A 17,388-nucleotide genomic window follows, 5' to 3' on the forward strand; every position below is an offset into this window, starting at 1 on the left:
GTATATATACAAAATGCTTTCATCTAGATCTGTGTATTTAGAAAATATTGGTTTATTTAGTAGATTTTCAAATGATGAATGGCAGAGCATCGTGATAATAATTGGTATTGTGATACTTTAGTATAGTATTTGCTTGTGGTAACCCTAACAATGCAGAATTATCTGTTGAGCGACAATAAAATGACATTCAGACGAAAGTTTTGTAACAATTTCTCTATGAAACGTTTATTTTATACACAGCAAAATCGGCAGTGTTAAAAAATGTAAAATTAACTCTCACAGTGTAGATATATAATCCACATTTAGCTATTGTGGATTGTACTATATATACACTGTGAGTGTTGATTTAACTTTTTTTAACACTGGCGATTTTGCTGTGCATTCATGACAGAATATATTTTTAGGATAAAATCATGTTTTGTCTTGAATAAGTTTGCAAAGCAAATTGAAAACTTAAATTAAACATTTGATACATTCTTGTATTGTTAAGAAGTGTTTAAAATAATACAAAGGCTTAAAATAATACATTACAAGCTTAAAAAAGCATCACTTAAAGTTTGACTAAAATAAAAATGAGTTATTTTACAACTGAGTGAACATCAAAAAGCATCATATCCTATAGGAATGGCATCACTCTACATAGAAGTGTTAACAACATGGTCTCATTTATGTAAACAATGAGCATTTTACAGCGTGTATTATCATTGAACTTTAACTAATGTTAACAGATAGGCTACAACTTTTGATTTGAAATATTTATTAGTAAATTTTAAAATTACCATGTAATATAATGAATGAATGCCGTACAAGGGTTGTTTTATGTTAGTTCATGTTGACTAATGTTAACAAATGCATCCTTCTGTAAAGTGTATAAACATGACATTACATTCAGTCTGTGAGTGGGCCCAGAGAGATCTTTGGGAACGCTTTTGTTTACATTTCTTATAGCAAAACTCATAAAAGGTGCAGTGCAAAAATCAGCGCATGAATAGTCTGAGACGAACCATATGGTTTAACCACACAGTATGACTATACATACAGTTTGTACAGAGAACAAGATAAGGCATGAATATTGATGAGTATTCAACTCTACAGAAAGACAGCATACAAATGCCAATTAGAAACAAATTTCAGTTTGTCTTGTAAAATTGATGGACTTCTACACATAAACACCCTGACAATGTCATTACCATGGTGACGATACTACTGACTTTACAATAAAACTGGGATTATTCATAGAACCACTGTCATCCAAAAATAAATAAATACAATTTAGAAAGCATCCTTCACAGTTAAAATGAAATGACATATTTATTTGATATATTTTTTACATAATTGTAGCTATTACTGCAGAAACTCTAATAATATCTTGATGCCATTTTGAGTGTTTTTGATGGTACAGATTATTTACAACTCAAAGTTTGGGCTAAGGCAGCTCAAGAACACTGAGGGATGTTCACATTTCTCCTCGCTTTAAAGCAGCCAATCGTGTGTCCTAGTTTACAGCTGCCTAAATCAATCCCTCCTAAAATAAAGGAGTTTAACACACCCGTTAAAACATCAGGATTTCAATAAAGAGTAAGTAGCCCTTGAATTAAGAGTCAGCCGTTCTGTTGTTGCTCTTCGTGCTGACATAAAAGAACGAAAGACGGTGATCTGTAGGCATCCTGCCCCCACAAATGACGTAAATCCACACACGCAATGGGTGTCACGCAGAGACAACAAAGCACCATGCAGGTAGCAGCGACTATAGAAATAAATGGCAGACAGACCCCTGTTAAATGCTCTATTTTAATCAAACATTCTATTAGTTAAATTATCGTAAATAGGTGCTTACAATCTTATTCTAAAGACATTCATATTTTACTAGAACAATCAGAATCTGAATATTCAGCACAGTTTTAACTATGCTACTTTTTAGTACAGCAAATGCAACTCAGCTGTGAAAAATATGGGATTTTATAATGGAAAGTTCACTGTTTTTCTAAAAAGGCAGGGTTGCTTTGTTATGCATTGAGGCAAGATGCCAGGACACATTCTCACAGTAGATGTACTGCTGGCTTACACTGCAGTACAGCATAAATCTGTCTGCCTTTGGAAAGGATAGCATTGCAAACAACTCAATAAAGATGTGTCGGTTAGCTGCAGCATCACTCCATCGGTCTATATAGCTCAGAACCTTACAGTCTTTAAACGGCTGAAGCCAAGAATAGAAATCCCCTATGTCCGACTGAAGTTCCCAAACGCTCTGCCGCCCGAATGAGGCTGCGCTGGAGAACAATTTGCGCAAAGAGGGAAAGAAATGTATAGAAGTACGGACACGGCTGTAAGGATTTGGAACAACTCAAATGTTACTTTGCTTAAAGGGATACTTCACACAAAAATGAAAATTCTGTCATCATTTACTCACCTCCAAATCTGTATAAATGTCTTTGTTCTGATGAACAGAGAAAGACATTTGGAAGAATGCTTATAACCCGATTGACTCCCATGGCAGGAAAAATACTTTATCATATTTTTATTCTGTTGAACACAAAAGAAGACATTTTGAATAATATAGGACAGTTCTTGGGCAAACAGTTCTGGGGAACTTTGTATTTTTTCCTACTATGGGAGTCAAATGGGGGGCAAAATCTGTCTGGTTGTAAGCATTCTTCCAAATATCTTTCTGTGTTCATCAAAAAAAAAAAACATTAATACAGATTTCGAACAACTCGAAGGTGAATAAATGATGACAGAATTATAATTTTTGGGTAAAGTATCCCTTTAAAGAGACAAAATGTTGTGATCAAATAAGAAAAAAATATTCTTGGTCACATGAATTCATATTAATGATACCTTAAGGGTGCTCTTTCCGTCGTGGTCACTATTCACTTGCATAGGGAATAAAGTAACGTGGATATTTTCTCATTTTGCATTCAAAGATCTTTTGGGTGAATTATTGATTACATTTTTAACTTCATAACAACCATTAAACCTCTTTTCAGTAAAAACAGCTTTAACATACTCAAACACTACTAGTAGGATTTAATTTTGAAAAATCTGTTTGCAAAAACTTGACACAAAACAATTAAGACTTTTAAAAGTAAATCCTACTAGTTTTATTTCAGTGAACATTATGCAACAAATGAATCTGAAAATGTCCTCCACCTGTCTTTCATGAGCTGTACTTATGGATGATCTGTTAAAATACATTCTGAAAGACATGAAAGTCAGTCCAGGTTGCTAAGCAACAGGGGAACGTACGAGGCCAAGGGAGCGGACGATTGCTGCTCCTCTCCTTAATCCCCACATGCTGGAGAACAAGGACTTTTCTCAAGCCTCATCCCTGTGTGCCTATATTCTTTGTGTTCTTTGGGCCTTTAGAAATGTAAGGTTCAAAAATAACCCTGACAGAATAATTGCTCTATTTCAGCACACCTAACTGCAGCAGGAAGTTCATGCAAAACCTTTTTGTTTTCGTTCTGTGGACCAAACAGAAGAAACTGAATCTGACAGACATGTTCTGGAGCACCCTTCGTGTCCAATTTCACATTCACACGTTCTCACACACGCTATTAAAGTGTATCGCTGCATTCTCTCCCACAAACCCAGAAACGTGGAGCTTAACACATGCTCAGAGCTCTAAACATCAGCAAAGTTCACACACACTGCAGCAAATACTCAAAATCTCAGGGTCAAGCAGCAAATATAAGGCCTGCACCATTAAAATGGGCTGCCTTTCAGCCTAAATAAAGCACCAAGTTCCCGGTTAAGAAATACACACTGACAACGAAAAAGTTCAGAGCGTTTCCTGACTAACGACATATAGCTTCTGACATCCTCCTGAGAAGACGTGATGTGACGTGTGACAGCAGTGAAGAACTAAGTGAACAGCAGCAGTTTCACTATTTGAGTTTGACAGGCCACGGGAGGCATGTTCTCAATCCGAGCATTGAGGAGAACACGATAGTAGGCCTGTGCCTTTTAAACCTCAACCCCTTCTTCAGCCTTTGCCCGTTCTCCGCCACGTACAGTTCTCCTTGCTGGGCGGCGGCAGAGATGCGGGCCACTAACTCGCCGTGTTCTACGGCCTCCTGCTCGGAGCGCACAAACACCTCCCTCAGCTCCTCCAATCGCCGCTCCATCTCCCTGATGACACGCTGCCTCTCCTCCACCTCCAGGAGGCGCCGGCGAGCCGCTTCGAACTCCATACTAGAGCTGGGGGTCACCAGTTTGGAGGAGGGCGCCGTGGCAGATGAGGAAGGAGGCTCGGAGCCCTGTCCGACAGGGACTCTTCGGAAGTCCCCCATGGAGATGGATCTACGCTGCGAAGGCGAGGGTACGAGAAGGTTAGACGAAGACAAAGAAGTACGCACCTCCAATCCAGGAGGTAAAGGCCATTCCTGATGCACGTTGGGTTCTGCATCACTCTCAGAGTTTTCTTCCTCGTGCTGGTGGTCCTGCATTTTTGCGGATGGTTGCTGTTGTTGTTTTGCGTCGAGGTGAGACATGCTCTTGCTGGTCTTCTTGTGATGCCTCCTCCGTCGAGGGAGAGAGAGCTCGAGCAGTGTTTTGCTGCCTGTGAGACGGTCCATTCATTAATAATACACCACCAGCGCTGTTACCTCAAACTGGAGGACACGCTTCACACTCGATTGGACAAAAGGATGCTGACTTCACCAAAGCCGATTGGATGCTCGCTATATTCCTTCCCACTCAGCATCCTCTCTCTCCCTCACTCTCTTCTGTCCTCACAAATATCTACGTCAGCTCACACAATGAAAATAAGACGAAAAGTGAGGCTTTTTCAGCGTCTCATTCCATGTTCCCTCCCCTCTGTGTTGCCCGTAGCAACGCAGGCTGGTATCAGGTGGTTTGTGTGAGGAGGCTGAGCAGAATTTGCTAACACACACACAGTTTCTCTCTCATGTTCTCTTTAAAGTGATAACTCCATCATTCTTTTCCTCCCCCGCTGGTGTCGTGAATAGCCAGATATGTAAGATAAATCTCTAAGACAGTCCGTGAAGCGTTGTTGCCAAGCAACAGATCTTGGCACTCATATAATGGCAGGATATTATGTATTTTATATAGTAAATAAAAATGTATATAAACAAATTAATTCACCCTTATAATAATAATTCACAAAACAAAAGACTTTGACAAGGCAAAAAAAACACAAAGACACTCTTGACTATGGGTGGCAAATTTTTTATTATCTTTCTATTATAATTGACCCAGTCTGTTTTACCCAGCTAAACATATTTTTTTACGATTAACTGTTTAATACATAAATTCATCCTACATAATGCGAAGACCTTTCTGTGAAAATATAACCTCAATAGCTTTAATATTGACTGATTAAAACCATGTCAAACATTGAAATCATAGTGAAATAATGGTTGAAATAAAACATTAATGCTCATTATCTCAGGTGATAGGTCATCCAAAAATGAAAATTCTATCATGTTTTACTCACCCACATGTCATTTCTTTCTTCGGCAAAACACAACTTCTATTGTGAAGAAAGTTGGTAACCAAACAGTACTGGCCCCATTCACTTCTATTGTATGGACACAAAACCAATGCAAGTAAATGTTTAACAATATTCTTCTAAATATCTTCTTGTGTTTTCTGCGGATGAAAGTCATACAGGTTTGAAATGACAAGTTTTTGAGTAAATGATGCCGAGAACATGTACACCTGATGCATGGCTCAGACTGAGCTGATGTTAGTGATGTCCATCTCTCCAGACCAACCTCAACCAGGAAGATCTCAAGATCTGCTTAGATCTCAAGAGCACTTGAGGCGATGCAGGAGTCCCACACTCAGGGCGGCCTTAAACCAAAGCACATGAATAATTCACATATTGGAAGAGGTTTTATATAAAGAGCAACTAGGTCATCTCCAGTTTAAGGATTTTATATAAAATACATTTTTGTCAGATTTAAGTGGCACTTCAAAGTGCTGTGTCTACAGTAAACAGAAAATAAAAATGTGCATGCAGAATAGACAGCATGACCCAGTAAAATGAGAACCACTCAGCCTAAATAACGTTTAAAAGCTCCATCCATCTGAGATTATAGCACTTAACAGTAGGAGGGGGGGGGGGTCGCTCAATGTTGGGGTTTTAGTTTAACAATCTTTATGGTTGTTTTACGCCGTATAGCCTACCCACTAGAAAGTCAAGGATTTCCGTATACCACTTAAAATAGCGTGATGATACATACAACATCGCCGTAAAGTGTGACGCACTGTCTTTTGGACCATTTGTGCACCGGGAGATATGAAACTAAATTAGATAATGAAAGGCAAGCATTTAAACGACACTGTTTCGGTGTTTTGGTTAGCATGTCTCTGAAGCTAGTGCTGCTCAGGGCGACACTGTACGTGTATTATTTTAATTTTTATAACTCAACCCCACTATTTAAACCACTAGGTTTCCTTTAATAATAACAACGGATCTGCTCGTTTTACTAATGTAACTCGGGGATTGTTGACATATTCAATTGTATCTAGCTAGCTAAATTCACTTACGTCTGTTTGTCACGTTTGATCAATAAATAAAGAGGGAGAATAGGAGAGTGCACATATTACAATGTTCATAATTGTTTAAATGATGAGAGATGAGAACTCCAGGCCAGTTCTCCAATCTAAACAACCGGAACTTGATAGAACTGCACAAATGTTCAATGTTAAGTTGTGCCTGTGAAAACTAAAATCTAGTTGTTAGTGACTTCAGAGTTTGATTTTAACAGTTTATTTCAATTTGATTTACTGTAAGTCTTTGTCATGGCATTAGTCAGTCCAAATCAAGATATACGATTATTACTTTCACAGGATGTTCTTAACATGATGTTGGTTGCAATAAAACCCTGCTCAAAACACAATAGATGCAGATGGGAATCAACATTTAATCCTGTTGGAATAAGAATACCCAAAACATATTTTTATTTCGTAATAGAAACATTTATGGTTCACATGGCATTAAAATTGAATTTATGTGATGGTTTTGATTTTTTAGGAGAGTGGGTTTACATGACTTGAAAGCTGGGTTTACAAAGACTGGATCACAAATGTGCTTTGAAAATCGGCATCTTATAAAAATACTCACTACAAAAAACTAGACTACACCACTTTGTACAACGCTTTCATTCGGTCTGATTTATAGGTTGTTAATCCAATGAGCGGATTAAAAATATAATGTGCCCCAAATACTGGAGGTATTTACAGACCTGACATGGCACCAGCAACAAATTATGATTGTGTTAAAAATTCAATTAATCTTGAATACCCGGCTAGAATGCGGCTAAAGGTCTAGATATTTTTGCATCCAAACTGCCCAAGAACCAACCACTTGGTCAGGGATAAGCCAATTGACTGACAGGTTATTAGAGATATATCTGCAAAAAATAGTAGCACAGCAATCTGCGCAATAAGATAGTCAGAGGGCTGGACAGAGAGAGTTATCGGTAAATCTGCCATTTAAAACTATATTTTACGCTAAGGCTCCGTGACAAGACAACAACAGACAAAGATGAAGAAAGTAAACAGAAAAAGAGTAAAAAGTTTTTCTTTTCTTTTAATAGAAAGGCATCAGGCTGAAGGTTCTTACATTCAGCCCCTTAACTGTAGAACAAAGGGCAATTATTTACACCCTTTACCACAAATCTACCCCACCATTACAGCAGGCAGGAGACACAAAAACATTTACACAGTAATACGACTGAATGCTCCGACTCACAAATAATGCATTATCCTCAAAGGACTAATAAATCGAAATAGATTTTAGCCTGAAGGATTAGCCAGAAAGAACCCCAAAAAGCACATACAGAGAAAATAACTTTTGGAAATAACACAGATAAAGCGAAGTGTAAAAAGAGAATTGTACAGGGTTTCAACTTTTAAAGTTTGGACAATAGATGGACAAAATGTGTTTGTCATCAAACTGTATAGATTTCACATGCACTCTGCTCCATTATTTGTTCCGTCTTCTGGAGTTCCAATTGATGTTTTACGATACAAATTTGCACGTGTGAAAGTGGTCGAGTGAATCTCTTGTCACCTTTTTTGCATAACGTAATAGTTTTAATAGGATAGTACACCCAAAAATGAAAAAAGTCATATTTGATTTACTTCAAGTGGTTCCAAACCGGCATGACTTTCTACCTCTGGGACCAACACAAGGGTTAGTAGATGATTCATTATTTGGTAAACTATCCTTATAACAGTTTTAATAACTAAAGTGCAAAGAGAATTAATTTTTTCTAGATCTTTACATTCACTTATATTTATGATGGATTGAAGACATTTTTACAATTCTTTATAATCCTTCAGTAAGAATTCTAATGATGGGAATACAAAGCAAGTGAGCACATCTAGAAACTGTGAAGATGTGCTTGATGGATAAAGGGTGCAGAAGCTTGATAAGGGCTCCATGAATTTGCAAGAACAGCCTGAGCACAATACAGTCCAGAATTCCACCACTGAACACGGTGAGAACAATTAATGAGACAGACCAGGTAAAAATCTACACAAACGTATTCTCCAGCTGTCACACTTATACATGTTTGTGCTCAGTGTGCTTTATAAAATAACGTCTCTTTTAGCAAAAACAACAACAGAATCAAACACAGGGGACAGAATATCCAGAAAAATCACCAGTGAACAAGAGCAAACACTTTTCCATGCCACAAGCTTCAAATGCCATCTCGCATTCATTTTTTCGTTCTTTTCTTTAAGAAACGTAAAAGACATTGTCTGAACAGTCTTGACCAGTGTTACCAGGGTCACCAAGCAAAAGTACCGAGCTGGAAAACAAAAAAGCATCAACACAGCATTTCACAAATCCATGCAGAAAGCACCTCAGTTCTCCTTTACTCTTAGGTTGATAGTCACATGCGTACCAGATCATTATGGAAGATAGAGTTAACCTTGACTTATTTATCTGGGTGATTCAATACACTGGAACATTTCTCTCCTCTATGGAGGATTGACGTTTTAGGAAGATAACTTTATGTTGAATTAAGAAAGAGCTACCAAATAACTTCGGGAAAAAACAGTACTGTGTTGTCCCATTCCAAAAAACGAATAAATCTTAAGCAAACAACAGACATAAAAAACAAAAATAAAGAACACAACAATCCAAAACTCTGAATACAGCAGTGTTGATGTTTAGGGAGTACAGTACCAAGACATAGATGCACTGGCAATATCATCCATTTAGTAACAGTATTCGTTACCTGATTCTTTAAATCTCTCAAACACATAAACACACACCCGCTCTTGAGGGAGCTCAAACCCCCATTGGCCCCGCCCTTAAACTTCATCAGCCAATCACGTCCCTCGCCTAACGTGCTTGACAGCCCGCATAAGCGCTGATGTCAAGGGCAGGTCTAAGAGACTGTCATTAGTCAGTACAACTTCAGTATGGTCCTTTCATCCATCACTTCCCTTCCAAAACTGTATTCAGGAGGACGTCTCTGTGTTTTCTCCCTTGTTCTCTACAGTGAGGTGGACGGCAGCTTTTTCACCCGCCTCTGTGCCAGGAAGGATGACTCAATGGGTTTCAGCTCCGGGGGAGGCTGTGAACTCTTCAGTGCAGAGTAGGTGGCCGCCATCGCCCCCTGTGAAGAATTTATTTTGTTAAATGACAATGTTGTAAAATGTTGATCTGCTCCTAGTGTGGCGAGTGTATTTCCACTGTGTAAATGTAATCCCAGCTACATTTGCAGGTATACTGTAAATGTGACATCACTGTCCCAGTATTAAGTGGTCAAAGGCCCTTGCTGGTGCCGAAATTCAATGTTACCTTGACAAGCTTGGCGTCTTGGTGTTGTAGCTGGCTGTTGGGAAGTTTGTCTCTCTGAACAATCCAGGGATGCTTTAGCACCTGCTTGGCCGTGAGCCGCTGGTGTGGGTCCACATGGAGCATCTTAGAGACCAAATCCTACAAAAAAAAAGCAAGTGTGTAAGAAAGAAAATGAGAGTAAATTGATTTGCTGTGTGTGTGGCGGCAGGGTCACTGCATACTTTGGCTGCATCGGACACCGCATCCCAGTTGCCTCCGGTCAGGGTAAAGCGACCACTCCCTATCCGACTTAGAATCTCTTCAGGAGTATCCTCTGGTCCATTGGCAAAAGGAGTAAATCTGTAAATTTAAGAGGAAAAATGCATATTTTTGTTTTTACAGTTCATGTTTGAAATTGGATTAACAACATTTGTTTAAGTCGGGAGAATGCGTGTGTATTGGTTTTCTTACCCAGCAAGCATAGTGTACAGTAATACTCCAAGACTCCAAATGTCACAGCCCTCATCATAGCCCTGTCTCTTCAGTACCTGTGACACAAAACAATTAACAGATATTTACCTTTGTTACAATTCATTCCTTTTAAAAACTGGGCTCTTTCAATTCCCATTTCCCTTAATATCACTCTGGCGATTTAACATCTTTATTGGTCTGTTGTGAGAACATGCTCACCTCGGGTGCTACAAAGTTGGCAGTGTAGCAGGGCGTCATGAGGAGGCCGTTGTCCGCCCGGAGCTGCTTGGCAAAGCCGAAATCACAGATGCGCAGAGATTCTGGATTTCCAGACTCATCGACGTACAGAATATTGCTGGGCTTCAGGTCCCTGTGCACAACCTGCAGGAGATCCAGACGGCATACTCTCAAATCAGGGTAAGATTTCAGGGCAGAGTGGTTTAATTGAATTGATCTAACAATTTTCGTATCCGACAGGCGTTGGTATAAAGCATGCCGTAAAAAGCCACAGCAGAGTTCAAATGCGTTTCTATTGTGGTTATTTTAGGAAAGAGGTCAACATAAACAAGCAATAAATCACATTAAATGTGGAAAAGATAGGGCGGATACAAGTATAAAGAGGAGAGGACTGCAAGGCTTAGTCACACGTTGTGAATCATAGTGGCACATTGTGTGTAAAAGACAAGATTGCCCTCTCCGAAGTTAAAGTGCGTTTTCTCACTCCTTGTGAATGTAGGTATTCCCCGGTCTTTGCAATGGTGTGCAGGACGGCGCTGGCCTCTCTCTCTGAGAAGAACTTCTGCTTGAGGATTCGGTCCAGCAGCTCTCCTCCTCTCATCAGCTCTGTGACCAGGTACACCTGCTTTCCATTATCATACACCTGCAAGACAGCACACCCTACTGAAAAACCTGTATTGGAACACATGAATCTGTTTCTTAATACGTTCACCTATTGTTAGCAGCAATGCATATCCTCTAGAGATCGAAAGTTGTTGTCAAGTTTGTTTTTAAATCCTCACATTTTATAAATGCTGAATAATATTGTAAGTCACATTTTATTAGTACATAAAACTCTAAAGGTATTTCTGATTCTTGTAAAGTGTTTGTATTTACATCTTTAAGAGTGATAATGTTGGGGTGTTGGCCGTATCTCAGCAGGATCTCAATCTCTTCAGATGGGTCAGTGCTTGTTTTATCGATTACCTGTCAATATACAAGTGATGTGTTAGTTACCTGAAGATCACACCAAACTAACAAACAGCTTTTGGTAAACACACACAGTCCTTATAAAAGGAATTAGAGATGTCAGAATTTTTAGATTGTCCACAAAAGGAAATCACAAAAACATCTAAACTATGTTTGAAAATGTTGAGAAGAACTTTATGAAACACAACATCGCAAAAATGACACACAGAATGCAGACAATTAACTACAACAGATAATACTGTACTCAACGTTTGCTTTCTTTCTATGAGCCTTTTATTTTTAATGCATTAATTGTTTATTTGAATAAACCCATTTATTTGTCAACTACCCAAATACATTAACATAAGTGTTAAAATGGAAATGACCCCTTAGTACACCTAGTATTGTGGTTCTTCAATCTGGGGAAAATTAAAAAGCAAATATTGTAGAGTGACCATATGTGACATTTTTCCCGGACACGTCCCGGCCAGGATTTCAGGTGCATCCTCCAGTTTGCGTCTGTCCACCGCACACGTCATTGAGGGTTTTATTTCAGAAAAGCAACAGATATATCTCAAGCTAAGAATTAAACTACTATGATTATATGTCTTAATTGTCAAATTAATGTTAATTTTATAATGTTTTTTTAACTGAAATGTGAGAACACCGAAATCCTGGCCTGGACGTGTGGTCACCCTAAAGTAATGCACAAATATTACCCCCTGTAAATCACTTTTGACAAATACTGTAAATGGACAAATCCAATTGACTATAAGTTGTAATGATAAAATATATTCTCTGACATATTAAATGTCTCTGAAAATAATAACTTTTTTTAGCTAGATTAGTAAGTAAGACTTCCATGTAATATCATGGCCTCTAACCTTCACTGCATACTCCACGTTGGTTGCCTTGTGTATGCAGCGTTTGCAGACAGAGAAAGATCCCATGCCGATGTCCTCTTTCAGCACGTAACCGTCGCTGAACAGGATGTTCTTACCGTGAAGCTGCTGCTTGGAGACAGGTGCACAACAAACAATTGAGAATCACACACGCACACACAAACTGCAGCACCCATATTAAAATATCAAACGTGCAAAATAACTGAGGATTCAGTAATTAGATTTTTTTCACAGAGACGAATAGGCTTAGTGGACACAGACTAATACATGGACATTAGCAAGGGTTGATTGCTGAAAAAACAACAGGGAAACAGTAATAGGAACTGACATATGCAACATAAGAAATACAATATGAATTGTGGAGCTATGGTGATCTTTTTATGTGTTCTTTTTATTTTGGGCTTTAATTTGAGGTGTTTTATTTTTTCAGTAGCAGACCTATTCCACTTTGTATGTACAGTACAGCAAACATTAATTTTGTTGTTGTTGTTTGAATGATGTGTTCAAAATATTGTGATACTATCATACCAACCATCCTCATCACATCACCAATTTTATTTAAAGGCATTACATTCTTACATAAATCAAGTACTGCTGATACATAGAAACACTGCCATCTTGTGGTCAGACTATGATGTTCATTTTGGTCAAAGTGGCCCTGCAGGTGTTTCATGCATTCTGACTTATTTACAATGTGAAACGTGATGTCTTCTCATGCTTGACATGGTTAACTTGTCAAAAAATGAGTTGGACGTATGACATAGTATTTCTGTGCTCGATTCACTCCCCCAGCGTTCGTACAGGATTCGGATAGTTTTTTTCAAAAATGAAATATCGTTACATAATAACTTTTCTTAGTCCCTTATTGGACAATTCTCCCGGAAAAGCACGCGGCACGCCAATGCATCAACCATAGAGAGCGGGAGAAGGAGCATGCGCACAAGTCACTTTCACTTGTGTGCAGGAGAGAGAGAGAGAGAACTACATTCACGAAGTTCAGCTGTGGTCCCCGCCCGATGCCGGACATGAACCGCACGCGGTAAATTGTCTGTGTTTTGTTGGCAATGTATGCACACGTGCTTTAGTTATGCCCCCCCCACACATGCGTAGTATGTTTTTCGGAAATAGTCTTACAGCTGTATCTGTCTTTTATAAATGTGATCAAACTAAACACTCTACGGATTTTTGAAGGGTGCAATACTATTCTGTCAGTACTCAATATTAACATGAGATTTGCGGAAGTTATGGAACATTTTCTCTTGAATTTCATGTTACGACATACGTTTTAAAGGCAGCTTCCCCTTTATCCTGGTGCAATACTTTCCACAATGTACATTTGTTATTAAACCGCCATGAAAAACAATGTCAGCACATGTTAACCAATAACTACATGTTAACTCTAACCATAACCCTACAATGAAAGTGCAAAAAGGAAAAGTCCATATTTTAAGGATGGTTTCCTACATGACAGATAACTGACCTGTACCACAGGGTGTGGAGGGGGCTTTGTATTCTCCTCTCTACCCTCCTCCTCCAACATTGCCGTATCAACAAAGCTGAAGCCTCTGAAAAGCTGATGAGCACCTGCACTGGGGGGAACACCTGGAGAATCTGAGAGAAAACACGCAAAAGACAAACCATGAACCACACTTATATTCTATATGAGCCTCTGCTGACATAAGAAATTCCCCAAACCTCTAAATATATAACAGTGAACCAAGTCTGAAAATAAGAAAATATAGTCATCAGGTCTGCCTTACCAATACAGACCACGAAACTATTAAAATATGCAATTATTTGTTTTAATGGACACTTCGTTTTACCAACAACATTGTTATGTATTAAAACGTTTTTCACTAAAAGAAAATGAAAAAGGGTCTGTGATGTGTCAGAGCTCTGAGTAATGTCTCGTTTACCTTTAGGGGTACGAGATGTGAACTCGGAGTCAAAGTAGAAGGTGTCGTCGGGTCTGGCTACAGCTGGCCTGAATGGAGGTTTTATCTCTCGCCTGAAGAGTTTCTAAAAATAATAATCAGAAAAGGCTTCACTCAGATCGTAATGGTGGAGGATGAGACGAAGTTTTCCTTCAGATCTGCAGAGAAGTTCTTACATTCCAATCAATGGTCATGAAGAATGAATGCCGTTTGATCTCTTCAGCTCCATCTGGCCCAGATCCTGGTAAAACGTTAAGGTTAGAGAACATAAGAATAGATTCAAAACAGTTTGCATTTCAACGCCATATCAGCAACATAGCAACTTCATTGCAAATACAAAGTAATAAAGAAGATGACATCAAGTAAAGAAAGAATTGTATACCAAGTCTGTTGATGGGGTTCCTCTTGAAGAGGGCTCTCAGTAAGCTTTGTGCTTCATTACTAAGAAATTGTGGCATACCCAACCTCGCCCTGAAAAACAAACCCAACCATGATCAGGCATCAAAAACTAAAGTCATCACAAACCTGTAGGCAAAGTCACCACTAAATGATTGAAACAGATTTTTCTGTTCAGCAAATTAATAGAAATTAAGTGTCTGCAAGCCCAGTTTTAATTTTAAACATATCTATTAGTAATGTAGGAGGGTATAAAAACTTATTTAATCCTCACTTTAAGATGAGATTCATGGTTTCCTTTCTGTCTTTTCCCTGGAATGGCAGTGATCCTGTAAGCATCTCAAACTACGAAAAAACAAGCAGATAAAAACACATTTAAACTGACAATATGACGAACCACGGCTCAACAATAAAGATGTGAATGAGCTTAATTTGTTGACCATGTCAAAACAAGCTTTGTAGTATGTTGACACAATACACGTTTGAAATATTTTAACCCAAACTGCATTGTTTTAACACATGTGAATTTGTATTCATTATGGAGTTACAGTAAATCAATAAAAAAAAGAAGATTTAAGAGAAAATGGATAAAAGTAATATTTTAAAAGGTCTGCATTAGGAATTAAATTAAATGTTATAAACAACAACAGCACTCACTACGACCAAAATGTCTCTTTCCGCGTTAAAACATTTAGTTTAGATATTACTTTACATAAAATAGGAATCAGGTAAGCGAAAATAATGATCTATATCAAGTCTTGCAAATGACATTATTCAAGGTCAGAACATGTTAACGTACCATCAGAACCCCGAATGACCACCAGTCAGCGCTGTGGATGTGTCCCTGCCTGTTGACAACCTCTGGAGCCATGTACTCTACCGTCCCACAGAAGGAGTAAGCCTTCTTCTCATGGTCGATAGCCTCCTTACAAAGTCCAAAATCTGTGGAAAAATCCACATATTTAAACTCAATGTCACCAGTGAATTTAAATATGACCCAAGTGCAGCATTTCGTAGAGAAAAAGATCTTTCATTGTTTTTTAATGTAAAACTAAATACCAACACAATAAATAGAACAGAATACAGAGGAAGTGATACTGTGTTCAAATCGAACCTGTAAGTTTGATATGTCCCTCTTCGTCCAGAAGGATACTAGAATATGAAATAATAGTGAATGCCTCTACCAAATATCACAATAACATTTCTTCAAGTAAAAACATTGTATTAACGTCAGTGTGATGCAAGTAAGATTGAAGTACTTCTCAGGTTTAAGGTCTCTGTAAATGATGCCGAGCCCATGTAAGTGATCTAGACCCAGTGCCAGCTCAGCCAGATAAAACTTCACATCTTCCTCTGTGAACATCACCTGAACAGATACGGAGGAAGAGACAAAGTCAACAAGCTTCATGTAATTGTGGAAATCTATAGTAAACTGTATTTGCACTTTAAATCTACCTCTTTTGATAGCCTGGTGAAAAGATCACCTCCTCTGAGAAAGTCCAGAATCAAATAGAGTTTACCTTCCGTCTGAAATGCTAAACATATACAGACACACACACACATGGAATTATTCTGGAACACAGTCATTTAATAACTAAAAAACAGCATTATTGTTGACTAATTCTTTTTCGTGTGACATCAAAAAATGAGGATGTACAGTAGCATGCAAAACATGCTAGTAACATTGTATTAAAGCATTAAATGAACTCACCATAATGGAGTTTAACCACAAAGGGGTGGTTGACATCTGCCAGAATGTCTCTCTCCATTTTAGTCCTCACACGGTCCCTCACTGTGACAAACGAAGGTCATAGGTTTAGAAGTAAATAACAGAAACATAAAGATCTGCTTCGCATAATAGACACTAAACTTTAACACAACACACTAGGCATTTACTATAATATATGAAAGAAAGAATTGGCACAGAGGAAGTGATGTCATCAGCTGTCATTAGAACGGACTCAAATCTCTGAATCCTTATAATATTATCAGAGATTTCTGTATAAAGACACCAGAGCACACACTGTGTGTAAACATGGTGGGATTTGCTGTCAATGGGGTGCACACTTGAAAAAACAGGATGTGTGTGGCCCGCAGAGGAGTTGACGTTAACCTGCAGCAACCTCACCCACACCGGCATGATTTTACATTTGCATCTGCAGAAATATGCCAAACTGTGCTTTATTTAGAGTGACACTGCAAATTGTGTTTGTAAGTTATTTTATTTTTTTATTTATAATGTATAATTTAGCAACCTTACAGACTTTGTGTACTTGCTGTAATTCACTAGGTTAAGGATCTCTTATGAGTTAGTTTACAGACTATAGAAGTGATAAAAAAAGTATACTAACAGCCCAGGAAACAACAGTGCAGAATGAAAGTAGCTGTTGTTGTATCGAAGTAATGTTTACATTAGAAAAGGAAGCGCGTGTGGTTTGTGGTGTGTGTGTGCGCGCGTGCGTGTATGTATACACAAACGCTGTACCTTTAAGTGTGGCCTTTTTTAAGACCTTCATGGCATAGAGCTGGTTATTATCAGGAGGCGTTATCTTCCGAACCAAGAACACCTGTGCACAACACAAGCAGTTTCACAATGGAATCAAAGCGTTTGCAAAAAGCTACTCACTCGTAGTTAAAGTGCCAGTTTTGCAGAAAAAGCTGGGGTTGGGCAAAACTCTGAAATAGAATTGTCCATCTTTTATTAAGCGAGATACAATTAGAGTCAGATCAG

At 38.4% G+C, this 17,388-nt stretch overlaps 2 protein-coding genes across 5 annotated transcripts in view; both read right to left on the reverse strand.

The window, feature by feature from the left end:
• Positions 1-3,887: 3,887 nt before the first annotated feature.
• Positions 3,888-4,577, reverse strand: LOC306895420 (uncharacterized protein; the record flags this gene model as incomplete). Its single annotated transcript, XM_079458641.1, has 1 exon — positions 3,888-4,577. The coding sequence occupies one exon, from the start codon at positions 4,575-4,577 to the stop codon at positions 3,888-3,890; it is 690 nt and encodes a 229-aa protein (XP_079314767.1).
• Positions 4,578-7,543: 2,966 nt separating this feature from the next.
• rps6ka1 (ribosomal protein S6 kinase a, polypeptide 1) overlaps positions 7,544-17,388 on the reverse strand; it is a 45,492-nt gene continuing 35,647 nt past the window's right edge. For all 4 annotated transcript variants that reach the window (XM_079457827.1, XM_079457825.1, XM_079457826.1 and 1 more), the window contains 19 exons: positions 17,143-17,224; positions 16,369-16,449; positions 16,113-16,192; positions 15,917-16,023; positions 15,772-15,809; positions 15,457-15,599; positions 14,932-15,002; positions 14,644-14,732; positions 14,438-14,502; positions 14,244-14,346; positions 13,808-13,938; positions 12,310-12,435; positions 11,354-11,443; positions 10,962-11,120; positions 10,460-10,621; positions 10,241-10,317; positions 10,012-10,129; positions 9,791-9,928; positions 7,544-9,605 (listed from right to left, as the gene is read on the reverse strand). In XM_079457827.1, the coding sequence (XP_079313953.1) occupies positions 9,483-9,605; positions 9,791-9,928; positions 10,012-10,129; positions 10,241-10,317; positions 10,460-10,621; positions 10,962-11,120; positions 11,354-11,443; positions 12,310-12,435; positions 13,808-13,938; positions 14,244-14,346; positions 14,438-14,502; positions 14,644-14,732; positions 14,932-15,002; positions 15,457-15,599; positions 15,772-15,809; positions 15,917-16,023; positions 16,113-16,192; positions 16,369-16,449; positions 17,143-17,224 (1,983 nt within the window). In that variant the 3' untranslated portion in view covers positions 7,544-9,482. The remainder of the gene's footprint in view (positions 9,606-9,790; positions 9,929-10,011; positions 10,130-10,240; positions 10,318-10,459; positions 10,622-10,961; positions 11,121-11,353; positions 11,444-12,309; positions 12,436-13,807; positions 13,939-14,243; positions 14,347-14,437; positions 14,503-14,643; positions 14,733-14,931; positions 15,003-15,456; positions 15,600-15,771; positions 15,810-15,916; positions 16,024-16,112; positions 16,193-16,368; positions 16,450-17,142; positions 17,225-17,388) is intronic.

This window comes from Barbatula barbatula (genome assembly GCF_947034865.1).
Source record: "Barbatula barbatula genome assembly, chromosome: 6".
Taxonomy (NCBI): Eukaryota; Metazoa; Chordata; class Actinopteri; order Cypriniformes; family Nemacheilidae; genus Barbatula; species Barbatula barbatula.